General features: G+C 49.1%; 1 protein-coding gene across 6 annotated transcripts in view; it reads right to left on the reverse strand.

Annotated features, from left to right (window-relative positions):
- Positions 1 to 15,159, reverse strand: part of TRIO (trio Rho guanine nucleotide exchange factor) — a 324,184-nt gene extending 309,025 nt beyond the window's left edge. For 3 of the 6 annotated variants that reach the window (XM_074329064.1, XM_074329063.1, XM_074329067.1), the window contains exon 1: positions 14,537 to 15,158. In XM_074329064.1, coding sequence (XP_074185165.1) covers positions 14,537 to 14,693 — 157 coding nt within the window. In that variant the 5' untranslated portion in view covers positions 14,694 to 15,158. Of the gene's footprint in view, positions 1 to 14,536 lie in introns of all 6 variants that reach the window. The other 3 variants (XM_074329065.1, XM_074329066.1, XM_074329068.1) reach the window with 1 other exon arrangement.
- Positions 15,160 to 16,323: the final 1,164 nt, after the last annotated feature.

A 16,323-nucleotide genomic window follows, 5' to 3' on the forward strand; every position in this document is an offset into this window, starting at 1 on the left:
CAGACCTTGTCCACAATGCCCTCGCTCAAACAGGATGTTGTTGTTTTTCCTCCCTGACACCAGAACAAAGTAGAAAGCTTCCTAAGGGCATCAGGGACCTCAGTGTGACAGGCCCTGCACAGCAGGAGGCAGGCAAAGCCCTGTTTCCACCCAGGACACCCACGTGGGGAGAAAACCACTGTGCACGTGGCATCCTCGTCTGCCCCTAACAGCTGCTGATCTGCAGCAAATTACAAAACCTTTCTGAGCTCCCTTCCTCTCCTATAAAATTAGATGTCACCGCCTACCCTGCAGGGGGCTACGAAAATGAGTAGCTGGTGCACAGTCAGCACTCAGCAAATGAAGCTGTTTAAGAACCTGAAATGTTGCCAATTCAGCCATGACCTTTCCTTTCTGATTGATACATGACTTACAGGCTATAAAATTCACCCTCTCAAAGTGCACAATTCACAGGTCTTTAGTACCCTAACAAGCTTGTGCAACCATCTCCACTAGCTAATCCCAGAACATCGTCACTCCAAGACTTTCCCCAGAGCGTCCCCCCTCGTCACCACCTTTTACTCTCCCAATTTTCTAAATATCAAAAGCCTTCTCCCCCCTTAAAATATTAATAAGAAAGTTACGACTCCTCTTCCTGCTAAAATGCCTAGTTGTACAAAGGGCTTCTAGAAGTACAGAGGCCAAACTCTCCAGAACATGACCTAACAAGCATGAGGAAGTTTACAGAAAATACAGATCACAATATATGACCTTTGGAAGACTGTCTCCCAAAATCAAGGGCCTATGTTCGATGTCATCATTTAATATCGAAAAACACTGAATGGCAAATACCCACTTTGCCTGTAACGCAAGATCTCCACCCACCGTTCTGGGACTTCTAGAACTGTGCACACGCACGCTTCCCAGAAACCCTGCACTAACTCAGAAACCACACCACTGAGTCAAATTCACTGCAGGTGGTGTCTGGGAAGAAACATTTAGTCAACGAAAGGCATCAAGCAAGAGTCTCTCAAGTCATGACTCATGACTTACTCCAACACACAAACTCAGTTCCTTCCCGACTCACAGAACGTAGTGGACTCCGGAGAAAAGGGCGTCCCGCCCATCCTGGTCATATGGCACACGCTCCCATTCCCATGCCGTCTCCTGCGTCTCATCGTCCACTCATGATCTCAACACTTGTCTTTTTCTTCCTCTCTTCCAGAAATGAGTACCTTCAGATGAACGTGGTCAACTTCTCCCACAACAGGTGTCATCTTTATAAACTGCACTTATTGGACATTAATCTTACTTTTTTGGCAACTCCTTATTTTTCAAATGTGAGCATCAACATCACCAGCAAGTGAGCCGCTGATGGAGTCTGGCAGGTCTTCTCTTAAACATGCCTCTGGGGAGTTCCAGCACGTCACTTCCTCGGTTTTCTTTGGATGACTAACCGACAAGGCACTGAGCTGAACAGACGCTGACCACTAACTGCTGATTGGAGAGTTTAAACTGGAAGATGTAGGTTGGTTTATCGCGGTGGTATGGGTTAGCATTTTGAAACTAGTTTCTGATTATTCGAGGACTGAATAAATCCATAAAGATACTGAGGATAGAGGGAGCCTTCACCATCAGAGAAGGGAGTTACAGATATGCAAAAGGGCAGACTAACATGCACCCTGTGGTCTGGAGTGAAATTGAAGGCATGATTTAAACTCCTGGGCTTGATTATACACAGGTTAAGTGCAGGAAGAGACAGCAGTATGTGTTCACGTGAAATTATGTACACAAGTGTGCATCTATATAAATGCATGTATACACACACACCACATGTCCCAGCTCTGTCCACTGAGGTTCTAGAAGCAATGACACCTCTGTAGCAATGAGGCTAGATTGTGTTTCTAAACACTGTTCTGTGCTAATGAATCAGGGCTCCTTGGAGAAATGGCTGATTCTAGGGCTGGAGCAAGAAAAATAAAACATAAACCTAGAACATCTTATACGTCAGAAAATAAGTAATTGCTCAAAAAACAATGATGGGGACAGGTCACAAAAGACAAAGGAGAGAGTCTGAAAGGATCTCACCGGCCAAATCTCGGACAATTTGAGCATCAAGCTAAATAATGACAGCAAAGAATTATAACTCCCTGAGTAAAACAGGAATCCATGAGGCCATGCTCACAGCAATAAGTAAGTGGGGCTGGAGGAAAAGCTCTTCCTCAGGGTAGAAAACCAGTGAAACACAGAAGGAACAACAAAGTTAAAAAAAAGTCACCATTTCACAACCATCAGAGTAATCACTGATTCAGGCAATCTCATCAATAGATGAAAGTCAGGAAAGGACAGGATTTTATGTACGCCTAAGTCTCAAATTATCTCCCCACAAAACGCTCACTAATTACAAGGGAAAATGCAGTGGAGAAACCTGGTTGTCGCCATTGGACCAAAGGACTAAAACGAGCATCCCACAGTGGGGCAGCTGACAGCCGGGTCCCTGACAGGACACTCGGGGAGGACAAAGCCCTTCTACCAGAAATGGACGGCCTGAGTCCGTTCACGAGGGTCACACAACCCAAAGTGAGGGATGGTCTTCAAAAGAATTGACTGTAATCTTCAAAAATATCAAGGCAGACTGGGAAAATGTTCCAAATTGAAGAAAACCAGAGACATAACAACTAAATGCAATATGTGGTCCTGGATGGAATCCTGGACCACAAATACTTTTTAACTGCCCAAAAGGACGTTTCTGGAACAACTGGTAAAATTTTATTAAAGTCAGTAGACTTAGTAACATTGTACCAAAATTAATTTCATGATTTGGATCATTATGTAAAAGAACGTCCTTGCTCTTAGAAAATACATATGAACCTCCATTTAGATGTGAGAGTACCATCACCTCTGGAACTTACTCTCCAATGGTTCAGAAACAAAATAATATGTAAATTCTATTGTGTAAGATACGTATACACATATGCGTGTGTGCGCTCCAGTACAGGGAGGGGAGGGGAGGTCACCACGTGTGCTGGAGCAGTAACAAGTGGGGCGTCCCTGCTTCTCTGAACATGAGTTCTGGCTTTTCAAAACAAGTTTACCTGCCCCCTCAACCAAAAAAAAAAAAAGCACCCAACAAACTTTAAATGTAATCAACAATAAAGACATAAATCAATGCACCAGCCAAAATACAGTGAAATCTCAATTCGACTAAGGTATATGAATTTGAGCTTTGTATCTCCTTTGATAGTTTAAAACCAAAGATAAACTAAAACAGTAAATCAAAAGCAACCCAAAATCTTACATTAAACACAGGCCAATCCTACTCTTTTAATTCCATAAATTTTTAAAAAGCAAGATTTTAATAACAACAACAAAGGAAAAAACCATGAAACTTATGGAACCGCCTTGAACAAACCAGAAGGAAGCGAAAAGTGTATGTTTTTAGAGTGTGATAAACCTTCTGGTTATATATAAGGCCTACACCCAAGATGCCAGCATTTCACTCATCCTCTGACTGAAACATTAAAAAGCCTGAGGTAGACGCGGACGTCCTCAGAGACACACAAAAGCAGAACACGTTCCCCGTGTGCAAATGATGCCGGAGGTCCATGTGGAGATAAACCTGAGCAAGCATCGCATAAATCAGGCTACCAGGGTGACGGGGGTCGGACAAGGTGTAACTGACGAAAATGCACCCCACAAATAGAAAAACCCAGAACACACGCCCAAGAGATATGTCGCTAAAAGAGGACAGTGAGAAATAACCCTGTTCCCCCTGATAACACATCATCAACTGCGTTTCAGCGATTAACAGCAAAGAAATGAGAGGCTCCACCAAAGTAGCTATATATAGAGAACCCAGGAGTCACCACACCCACCTTATAAAACTGTCCCCAAAAGAGCAGCTTAGCAGCCTCCCGCCCCTCCCCACTCCCCCACCCGTTCCCCTCCTAAATTAAAAAGGAGGCCCTGGTGATCCTTCTGTGTCACACACGGGGCTGAAAAACGTCCCTCCCTGGCAGCGTCTCTCAGCTGCTCACAACGTCCCGCGCCAGCCTTGACCTCCACAGAGGTCTCTCCCTCGCTGCAGGCCACCAGGCCAGGGAAGCAGGGCCACATCCCCACCCCGACCCCTCCCAGGACTCACCCTGCCTCCCGCCTCAGCTGGAAAGCTGGGGTTACTAGGGTTGTTTATGTAAAAAGGAGCATCGTTTTTAATCAGGTGAGAAGAGTTAAAGGATAGAAAGGAAATTATAGGGCCTGGACCAACATGAGAAAAATGCTTGCTGTATCCTGGAATCTTCCACTCAAGTTTTGTTTGGTGTGAGAGTTGTAAATTATAACTTAGATCCTCAACACACAAAGATATACGCATCCAATTTTAAAGACCTGACAATCACAACACGACGCTGAGGGTCATTTCTATTCTCTCTCTGTTGGGACCGGCAGGGCAGGGGGCTGTTGGGTTTCAATTCCAGGTCAGGCCCTTCAAGCAGTTCAGTCTGGAGCAGGTCACGGCCTTACTAGCGGCCAGGACCTTCATCCTAATACAGAACAGCACTGCCTGCTGCAAGCGGCGGGTTGGTTTTACAAGAGAAACACCTGCACGGTAGGTAGAGTCAGAGGCACTCAGATGGCAGCCAGCGGTGTCCACAGTGCAGGTAACAGTTAAGAGAAAGACTTCCCCCAGGCTCTCTTGGAGGACAGGACTGGCATTAACGACATTTGGAGAAAATAAACAAGCTATCTTACATCTCATCCTATGACCTTACAAGCAGGTGATTACTTTCTGGATGAACTTCTTCTAATTCCAAAGGTGTTATCCGACCCCTGACGATTGGGCATTCTGGCCTCTCACTCTGCTCTGGAAGCAGCTGCTAAAGATCTAGATTAGAACAAGACAGCATGGGAGAGCAGCGGGCCATTACAAGACTGCTAGTCACCATAGCTTCCCAAAAAACACCCCCATGTCCACACTGCAAGGTGTCACAGGAAATTTACAGTGATCCCGTCAACCCTGCAAAAAAAGGTTTACAGTCAAAGGTTTCCATTGATGTGTGTGGCTCAGGGGACAGGTCCCATCTCACAAATAGGCTGAACCTTTCATTAAGTCAGGCAAGCAGCGGAGGTGAGGCGGCACCTAATAAGCAATGCCAGGAAGGAGGGAACCTCCCCACAATGAACGCTGCCATGCTGCCTCTCACGGACTGCAGTTAAATATTATTGGGAAAGGAACGGGTACACTGACCAGCTCACAAAATGCTAAAACGTAATGACTGCTGTGGGGGCAGAGCCCCAGAAAGTAGTTTCCAGGCTCTCAGCCTCACATAGACAGGTGCTGGCTCAGGTAGTAAATGGCCATCAACTGTGATTGCATGGCCATCAGCTGTGGCTAGTTGGCCGTCAGCTGTAACCAGTGAGCCATTGGCCACTAATATAACTGCTGTGGCTACGCTAGCAGAGAGAAAAGAAGAGAGAAAGAATGGGGGCTAGCAAGAAGATGGTGGCTGGGCTGGCAAGTGTGGATGGCGGTTTGCGGACAGTGTGGATCCAGCCTCCAGTGAGAGTATAGTGCCGCCGCCAGAGAGAATATAGTGGTATGACTCCCCTACCTATGGCTCCGTGGGTGTTCCTTTTTGGCCTCACCATATCCTGTGTTCTTATGTGGGGAGCGGGAGCAGAGACCCCGCGGGTTCCCTGCACGACAAATGGCGCAGCGAGCAGGGTCTCCCGCATGACAAATGGCGCAGCGAGCAGGGTCTCCCGCACGACACTGCACATGAAGCCTCTCGCAGAGGCAACCTACCAGGGGACATGTGGACTGAACTGTCACGTGAAAAAAATGTATGGCCTGGAAACCGCCAAATTAGCACTGGTTCTCGGGGCTCCTGAACCCAAGACACATCAGGACAAGCGCAACAAACTGTAGACGGAGGGGAAACGACTCTAAAATAAAAGTGTGAGCTGTATGCTGCCTCTGTGTGATCTGGTTGTTTGAGCAGGTAACGGTCCTTTGCATGCCAGCTGTCATCGCTGTGGTCCTGGAAAGGGGAGTGAGGGATGGAAAGAATTTCTAATCATGAATTATTTTTTTTTTTAAATGCTACCTACAAACAAGAAACATCTATTTGCCTAGTACTAGACTAATGAGGAATTTATTCCAGGTATTTGGATGCCAAAATATCAAACAATTTAAACTTTAGAGATGTTATTGTGTGAGTGAGACTTGTTAAGCAGAAATACTTGTAATAGCATTCTAGTCAAAGTATTGTTTCCCAATAACTGTGTGTACCTTCCGAATAAATAATGGAGGTGTTGTACTTCTTGGCCCTCGTCATTTAAAAGTTAAACTAATAGTTATCCAAAAACGAATAAAATGTGTGTGTTACTCCTGCAGATCCTAACACATCTGTCATGCAGAACAAGGATTAACTAAAAGTAAATGCAAGTAAGGAAATGTACAACTTGCAGAATCCAGATCACCCAGGAGCGCCCTCCCATAGGCTTTGCAGCCGTGGTGTTCAAAACCAGTGACAAGAAAGAAGGAATCCTTGAGGATATAGATCAATGTAAGAAGAGGAAGTGAAGCAAAGGGAATAAATGATGGAAAATGATTTTATATACATACTGTTTTGACCAACCTCTTACAGACATTTCATATGCATAATTTCCAAATTAAAACATTCTGCCCTAAAGTATACATGTCATTTACACATGTGACTTCATATATGCTAGGAGACATGGGTTCTTTTAAAGTAGATTTCAAATACTACTCTCTGATATATTCATCTGTTCCTTCTTGTATTGAAACAACCTATTCCAAAGTGGGGTGTTTTATGACTTTTAAGATCCCCACATGTATGTGCATACATGGGGGGAAAGACAGCAAGAAACACTATCTAAAAATACTCAAGGATTGTACTTTTAAATTTGATTTGTTTTCCTCAAGACTAGCTTTATTTTATGGTTATGAATGTTAAGTGGGGGGGAGGATAACACTTTATAAATTCATTCATTAACCATCAATAGTGTGAAATAGATAGCTGCGAAGTCAATTATATACATGAACACCCCAGAACAGAGGGCAAATAGATACCCACACAGATGCTAATTCAGGAGCAAGCCCCACTCCCCAGAATGCAGCCGACCCCTGGAATACCTTTTTTAACACCAGGAATGTTGAGCCACTGCAGACCATCCTGCATGTACTACTCTCTCTACCTTCTATCTGGACAGCAGCAAAACCCACTGGGGTGGGAAAATCTGAAGCAGGAAAAATGGTGACTGTCCGTATCTAAAGACAGTTTTGTTTTTAAGTCAGTAGGCTTGAAGCACATACTGTGTGGATTCTCCCAAGTGAACCCAAGAAAAGGACCTTTATTTTTATTTCCCCATAACTCTCTTTCAAGTTTCCCCAGACTACCCCTAGAAATTATGGAAACTTTGGTCCCACACAGGGCGGTCTGGGTGACTGCTATTATCTTTCAAACCTTTCCAAAATAACTCCATTTTGTTCCAGTTTACCTAGAGAAATGACTTATATTGGATTTGGGTTTTGTTGGTAAGTTGGTTTTTATTTGCGGTTCCTGAGCTGCTCACGAGGATGAATATTTACTTGTTGGCCACTTATACTTCTTTAAGTTGTCTATTTGCCTATTTCCTTTTTGGATTGTTTTTCTTACTGATGTGAAGTTCTTTTTTATGTATATATTTATATGTCTGATTTGTAGTAACTGTTCACTCCCCGTTTGTTGTTAGCTTTCTTTCATGTTATGTTTTAAATTAACACACAGTAAAACTGGATTTCTTCCTCTTTTTTTTTTGGCATACAGGTCTATGTATTTTGATACATACAATGACCACCAACCACAAGCAGAACACAAAAGTTCCATCATCTCCCAAAATGCCCCTTTGTAGTCACACCCTCTCCACCCGCTAACTCCTCCCAATCAACCCATCTGCTCTCTCACTGCTGTTCTGTCTTTGAGAAAGTCGCCTGGAACCGTACAGAAGGTGTAGCCTCTTGACACTGCCTTCCTTCACTCAGCAGTAGCTGAATGGATGTAACCGTTGGTCTGTTCAGAGCTATAATGCTTCAGTGTTGCCACCACCAGCAAACGCAATGAGCCGCCAGCCCTTCCCAGCAGCAGGACACGAGAGAAGCAGCACAACATGTACCTCGTTCCTGGAGCTAAAGGGGAAGGGGGGCGGTCCATGTAGCTTCCAGGACCCTGCAGGGACCACTCCTTAAGAGAAACCAAGTGCAACCCATCACTGTCTGTAAGAGGGCTACACACTGTGGAAAAGAAGCCTGATTAACTCCCACGGACACCGCTAACCTAACCCAAAGTACCCTAGACCTAGAATCCTTCCTTTTTGTCCATTGACGTTTTCATTAAAGCTCCCACGGTCAGTGTAACTGCTGGACTAATTTCGGACAAAGCCCAAACAGGGTAATGCTTCCAAAATACAAGCCATGCTCTACAGATCACGTCACACTCCTCACCAACCAGACAGGAGTAGACAGGTTGCTCATTCAAATCTTCAGTCATCTAAAACTCAAGTATATTTTTCACGAAAATGAGGTTGTACCTTTCCACAGCACACCTGGCATTGGACCCAATATTACCACTCACTATGAAAAAAGCCCAGAGGCTGCACCCTTCCTCCAGCTCAGCTCCTTTCACTTCATGCTGGGAACGGCTGCACACTCTCACTCTTGCCCCAGCAATATAACCTTTCCCAGGGGTCAGGTGATTAATAGGTTGGGTTTCAAGGGGCTTCCTTACATGGAGAGGGAACAAAAAAGAGGAAATTAGGGCAACAACTATTCAATAAGCAAATGGGGTGTTTCCATTAGTGAATGAGAAGTGAAAATGAGTATTTATGGATTTGGTAACCATTAAACAGGAGAACAAGAGTCCCTATAAATAAGAATATCCATCTGCACATAAAGCTTAATAACGTCAAAAGGCTGGGAGACTACACTGGAAATTTGAGCCAGATACCTCCATTCCCTCTTTATAAACTGGCAGAGGTGGAGGGAAATGGGAGCTGGGCACCCAGAGGCAAAGGCCGTGAGGGGCAGTGCCTCCACCAGGGGCACAGGCGCGGGCACAGGCACGGGCGTCGGGAGAGGGCAGAGGGGAGGCAGCAGAAGCCAGCGCCTTGCAGAGCCCTGATCCCTTCCCTGCCTCTTTCCCCCTTTTGGCTTCTTTCCCCTCAGTTCAGAGGTACAGCAACGGCAGTTACAGCACGGCCCCAGCTGAATCATCACCAGCCAGAACTCCGAAGTTCAATTCCTCAGTGCATTCCTGAGACGACACCCCCGTCCATGCTCACCCCCCTGCCCCCTGCTCTGCTGAATGCTCAGCAGAGTCTGGAGTAGTACAGGAGACAGAAGTCTGTCCCACACCACCAGGCCCCGCTGCTGACCCCTTGTCCCAAGCCTGGGCCATCAGCTTAAATGGGGCTGGGAAGCACGCATGGGACATAAAAGACAGCATCTCCGTCCACAAGACAAGTAACGCAGCCCCCGGTCAGTTCCCCGGAGTCCACTCAGCTGAACACTCAGGAGAGAAGGAAATGAGAAGGAACAACGTCAGGGTGGCCACCGCCTTCCACCAGAACAGCGGATTCTCATTCAAATCCATCTCTTCACTGGCCACAGAGGAGTGGTTGTTCCTGCCAGTGGCACCACTAAAAATGTGTCAAGACAATGCACTTAAGGAAATAAAAACCAATTCATTACAGAATTGGGGAGGAATGAGGGGGGATGTTAAGAGTGCTTTTTATAGTAAAGCACAATTCATCACTTTCAATATAAGTGATTTTACTAGGCAGTAAAGCGTGGCTATTGATTAAGAATTTCACTTTTCTCTGGAATTCTGCCAAGGATATGAGATAAAATTTTATTTTCTCAGTAGAGGAGTCAAGTACATAAACTTAAAATAAACATCAGATACAGCTCATTTGGATTATGACAGCTTCAAACACATCTTTCACTCAGTCAGAAACAAATCCCAAATTTATCATAACATTTAAAAGGTCTAAAAAGACCATCCTAATCACATATTCTTAATATACATTTGAAGAACATATTTAAACCACATGCTTCATTTTGAACAGAACCACTGGCTTCATTTACATCTTGGTTAATTATTCAAATGGCTAAAATGGCTTCATTTAAATCTTCATCTGAATCTCCAATGGTTAAACTGCAAAGGGGAAAATACACCGCCCATTGAGTCATTAAGTCCCTAAGTCTGTTTAGGTCTCAATGAAGTTTCTGTCAATGACTGTTTCATGGCTCTTTGATTTCTTGAAAGTCACTTCCAGGATGATTTAGCCATCTCTTTGCTTTCCTCTAAAACTGAGCTTCACTGTGCCACTGAAAAAGGAGAAACCGTCACCCCAATAAACTTTAATTGAAAAGAAAAAGGAGAAACCAACATTCACTGTCAAATTACATTTTCTTGAGCTTCCCTTTACAAAATACAGCGGGTAACAAGGACCGACTTCATAATACAATAATTATTACTGGTGCTCACCAAGACCCACATTGCCAGGCTCTAAATACACACGGAAGCAGCCTCGCAAGCTTGAAGGCCCGCTACTTAAGTGGTGTTAGAAGCATAGGTATGAAGAAAAGCTTCCCTTTATACTCCATGAGGAAACCGTCATAGCAAAACCTAGAAAGATATGCATGTTGTTCCTCCCTAAGCAACAGACTCAACTTTCTTCACAAACCCCTTGGAAAGAGAAGGCCACAGCCAGGAGTCCAGAATAAGATTTAATAACGAAAGAAACACAGTACAATAGGCCAGCATGCTTCAGGATAACCACAAACCTTTATTCTCTGCACATTCATTTAATGCCAACCTAAAACATGCCAGGCAGGTTAAAAATAATGCATTTATGTAAGCACTCCCCCCACACACGCACACACTCTTGCAAGGTTAAATAGAGAGCTCTGAAAGAATGATTTACTGCCACAAGAATAGAGCCCCAAAATAGATAGGCAATAAACGTGATTGGTCCCAGAGGGGTTGAGAACTAATGTAAGTGAAGTCCTGGCCATGAGAGGCACGGAGGGGAGGAAGGAATACCAGAGCGGGGAGCGCACTTCCCGGGCCTGACCCCACCTGTACCAGAGTTCCACTCTGAGCAAGTCACCCAACCTCCCTAAAAGCCTTCTGTAAAATAAAAAAATAAAATAACATAATAAAAAACTGTACTAGCTCCCATCTGTGATGCCTTTTTTCTTTTTTTTCTTTTTTTTGCTTTTGCTTTAAAATCTGCTATATCTTTTTTGGTGCTGAGCTCTGCGCAAAGGAGAAAAGTGAGGTCTGAAATTCACTAACACTTGCAGAAAATCTCAGCAGCCCTTCAATACCCAATAACCACATTTTTCAGCTCAATCCAATTTAACACTAATTGACCTGCCTGCTAGAGCCAGATCTATAAAAGGCGGATCAGGATTGCCAAAACGAGTAGAAGTTGCTGTACCTCGGACGCGTGTGGAAAATGAAATGACAGCACACGAGGTCAGGAGTGACATGGACAGTGGGGGCCACGAAGCAGAGAGGACGGGCAGTCGTTGCTCTGAAGCTCTTAATCACCCAAAGAAGAGTGAAGAATAACTAAGCGTTAGTGCTGGGGGCTCAGAGGGAGCCACAGAACCTGAGAGAGTGAACCAGCCAGAGCCATCGCCCCAGGCCCCTCAGAACCTTGGCAGGTGACAGTGCCCCTGCTTGAGTACTTCCCATAACGGAGAAATCACATGGTAGCCCATTCTATTCCTGAACTGCTCTAATTGTTTAAAAGTCCCATTATGCTGAAGTCTTTCTCCTTCTTTCGCCCAACCCTGGGTACCAGTGTTCAATGTGTGACTACAAAGATAAAATTTAACGCAGGACAGACAATAACTAAAAAGAAGGGAAGAAAAGAAGGTGGCGAAGCAGAGTCCCAGCGCTGAGAAACGAAAGGCAACCATGTCTGGTCACGTGGGCAACCCTCAGTGCCAGGCTCAAAAACACCCCGGAACAATGTTCACACCCTGACCTGTCCACCCCCGTCAAAGATAACCTATTTTCTGTGTTTCTACATCTTAGGAAAGAACGTCTGATTTTACTGATGGACTGGCCTCTCCGTTCAGCCATCCACATTCGATGGAAACTGCCCAGGAGCGCCCCCAACCACCCACCTGAGCTAATCTAACAGGTCAACTCCCACCCAGGGTCCTGCTGCTTGGTGGGCCAGACTGTCCAAACCCCTCATCCCACGCGCACCAACCCGAGTGAACGGTCCCTCTCTACCCTCTGCTAGACATCACTGCCCTAGATGCTGCAGCCAGGATCTAGGTCAGGGATTCAGAGCTACCCAAAGGAGGGAAAAGCACTTTTAAAAGACGTTCCAGACTCCCCCCAGGATGGGACAGGCGCAACTGCTGCCTACTTACATCTGCTCTGGCTCCTGATGCCAAGTCAAACAATTAGAGGGGCGGTATGTCAATCATTTTGGAGGGTGGGAGAAAGGAGCAAACCAGTGAGCAGCATTGCTTGGTTCTACCCCAAACTGAACATGAACAGGAGCCAGGGCCTAGGCATGACCACCAACAGATTTATCTCCCCCAGATAAATCCTGGGGAGAGCCACACTGACAGGGAGCAAGTCTTCTGTGGACGTCCAGTCCAACCTGATGTCTTTGGGGGCTTTTATGAACATAAGAAGTGATTTCTGTACTATGCATAATAAAGACGTAAGAAAGTCTGGTCTCACAAGCACCAAAAATTCCATCTGCAGGCACAGGAGCCTTTCTAACAGAGAGGAGCTGAATTCTGCACAGGATCTATTCTTTCGTGACAGGTGGTAGAGTCAGAGAGCAGACAGGCTAGACTTTAGCTTCAGGGCATGAAGGGAAGACGACCCAGTTCTGCTATGAAGAGGTAACCACGGGGCTGCTCTATCTGGCTAGGTGCACCAAGGGGAAAAAAAAGAAAGCAAGAAAAAAGCTTTCCATTTCAAGGAGTTCATGTTTCTTAAACCTTTGCTTTCTGCAAAGACCTCACTGGGAGAGGGAGCACTCAGGAGTGTATTACCCCCAAGCTGACACTGGAGAGTCGGCATATGTCACTCCCAGCCCCAGCCAATCTGTTAAACTGACTCAAAAATAACCCCGCCTGGCAAAGATCAAGAAATGGAGGGGAAGGCAGTACTAACCCAGGTATCTACTGATACTGCTAACTTCTGCCTCTGACCATCGCCCTCCCGCTGCAAATTGCTCCTGTGACCCGGATTACCGAACTGATTTCACCGAATTTGGGGTGGTGATTTTGAGAGAGGCCACTGAGAAGCGCGAGCCGCTGACCTACGGCGCGCGCCCTATGGCAAGCAGCTCCTCCCAGCATCCCTGGCTCCGTCGTCCTCCCCGAGGCCGCCACCAGCACCCCGCACACGCCCTGCGCCGCCCGGGGCCCGACCTGGCCCGCCCGCCTCCGCTCTTCAGAGCGGAGCCTGCATCCTCCTTGCCCCGTTCCTGGCCCGCTGGGCACTGCGCTCCGGGCTGCCGGCCTCGAGGCCACCGCCGCCAGCTCCTTAGCAGCCACCCGGACGCACCAGCAGGCCGGACTGGGCGCGGGGACGCGGAACCGGCTCTCGCCCGGGCAAGAGGAGGCACTGCCGCTGGGGTCCCGAGGACGCCCTGTCACGCCCCCCGCGCTTCCTCCTGATCGGAAAGCTCGCCTCTCCCACCGCCACCCCCTCCTCGCCGGAAAGACACCTGGCACTGCCTCCACCTCCAAGCCACCCAGGCAATGCTCCGCGAGCGCCCGCCCCACGCCTCCCCCCAGGGCCACCACGTTCCCAGATGTCCCTCCCGGGCCGCCCCTGGAGACAATGGCTCACCCGCCTCCCGGCCGGCGGCGCTTCATCTTGGCCAAGTCACACACACACACACACACACACACACACACACACACCCCTGGGCCGTGGGTGCCAAGGCTGCTCCCTTTCACAGAAGTGTAGACGGAGACCAGGGAGGTGACAGACTGGAGGACCGACCTAAGAAACCTGAATGCTAAGGGGGTCGAGGAGGGGCCAGGTACAAGTCGGCCACCCAGACCGGCCCAGATAAGAGCCCACTTTCCCCGGCCCGGCCCTGCCGTCCCCGTCCTTTCGGCCTCCGGGACAGGAGCCTCCGCCCTCGCCGTCCCCGCCGCCCCCTCTTCTGCCCTCCCGCGAAAGAGACAAAGAGCCGGCGCCCCAACCCGTGGAGCTGTGGCCACCGGGGGCGGGAGACCGAGAGATTTTACCCTAGGACGAGGGGTAGGCGCAGGGAAGAGCCAGTCGGCGGCGTCCAGGCCGAGCCGCGGCGCGAGAAGCTGCGCGGGTAGACGGACCCGCCGTTGTAGGTCCGGGAGCCCCGGCGAGGGGCGCAGTGGCCCGGGCAGGAGCGCGCCGAGCCCGCCTGGCGGGCGAGCACCGGGCGCACCGGGGCCCGCGGACCGCGCCTCCGCGGCAGGGTTGGCCGAGCGCACCCGCAGCGCCGCAGCTGCACTCACCGGATCGGAAGAAGGCCGCGATGTCGGCCAGGTCCTTGGCCGCCTCCTCGGCCCCCTCGCCGGCGCCGCCCCCGCAGCTCGAGCCCGCTGCACTGGTCGTGGCGGCGGGGCCAGAGGACGCGGCGGGGGCGGCGGCGCCGCCGCTGCTGCCGCTCATGGCTGCGGCGGCGCCCGCGGCCGCGCCCGGCTCGGGCCCCGCGCCCCTAGCGCCGCGAGCCGCCTGCTCCGCGCCGGGCCTGGCGGAGCCGAGCGCCCAGCTGCCCGCACCCGGCGCGCGGACGCAGAGCCCCGGGGCGGCGGCGGGCGGCGGCGGCTCGGCCCGAGGAGCGCGCCCACATAGAAGGGGACTCCGCCCGGGAGCCGCGAGCCGGCCGCGGGGCGGGGGCGCGGAGCCACGGCCTCCGCGGCGCCGGCAGGAGCTCGGGCAGCAGCGCGAGCCGCGCCGGACACGCAGTCGCGAGGGCGGGGGCCCGGGGCCGGCGGGAGCTCGGCGATCACGGGCGCCGGCGGCAGCCGCGAGCCTCCATCTTGATTTCAAATGGAGAAGGAAGGAGGGGGAGGGGGGAAATCACGGCCGAGGGAACCCGGGTGAAAGGAAAAGGGAGAGCAGGGAAAGGAGAGGAAGGAAAAAAAGAGGGGCTTCGGTAATTTCCGGCGAACATCGTCAGGGGCCCGAGCGTGAGCTCGGTGGGAGGGCGGAGCCTGGCCGGGGGCGGGGCCTTGCGGGAGGGGCGGGGCCGCGCCGGGCCGCCGTGCACCTAGGCGCCCGCGGGCGCTTGCCGGAGCGTTCAACCGGTCTCCTTCTCTTCCTGCCCGTAGCTGCGACCCTGGAAAGGAGCAGAAACGCTCTGACCAGCCGGGGCGGCCCTTCCTAGGCCTGGCGTTGTGCCCCACGCTGGGCGTTCGCTCCTGCACGGCGAGCACCGTCCTCTGAGCTCTCGAGCTGTTTATTACTAATCTTGCCCGCGGAGCCGGGTGACTGGCACGAGTCCAGCACTGCCGTGTGATCGGTATTCCGTACTAGTTGTTGAATGATGAGCGAGATCGTGAAAACAGGTTATCTACTCCAGTCCCGGAGGCGAGTGAGGCAAGCCTCTGAACTCCTAGGGGAAGTCTCCTCATCTGTACAATGAGATTCCGGACTCCACCAAAATGCAGAGAAGGGGGAAGGAGATGGGGCTGGGGAGACCAAAAGAAATGAGGGGTAGGTGCCATCCAGCTTTACGGAAGATCTGTGTCAAACCAGCACTTGACAAATAATCAGGTGCAAAACGCCTAAGACGTGGCTATAAAAGAAGAGGTCAGAAGGATGGGGGTCAGAGGTTAAAGGCTCCAATGCTGCAGAAAACAAGGAGACACAGAAACAAGATTCATTTTGTTTTTAATTGGATGATGAAACCACTCTGCATGTATACTGGAAATTAACAAATGAATGGATGAATGGTGGATGGTGGAAACCCGTTTTTTTTTTTTGAGAAGTAGGTTACAGATAAGCAGGAGGAAGAAGCTAGATGATCCACATGGTCTGGATCAGAGTTGGAGACATCAATGTGAACACCTGCTTAGCTTAATATAGATACAGATGGATATATAAAAAGATTTACAGATATGTGTGGATACATGGGTTAGTACACTTACATAGAGTTCCTTGCTCTGTCAGCTAACTGGGCTTAGAAATAACACTCCAGTAGCAACAAGCATACCTGGCATTCAGATCTTTTTTTTAAAACACCATTCTCCCATAAAAGGAACAAGGTCTCCTTGGCAAAGTGGCTGATTCTAAGACA

This window comes from Rhinolophus sinicus, linkage group LG03 (assembly GCF_036562045.2).
Source record: "Rhinolophus sinicus isolate RSC01 linkage group LG03, ASM3656204v1, whole genome shotgun sequence".
Lineage (NCBI taxonomy): Eukaryota > Metazoa > Chordata > Mammalia > Chiroptera > Rhinolophidae > Rhinolophus > Rhinolophus sinicus.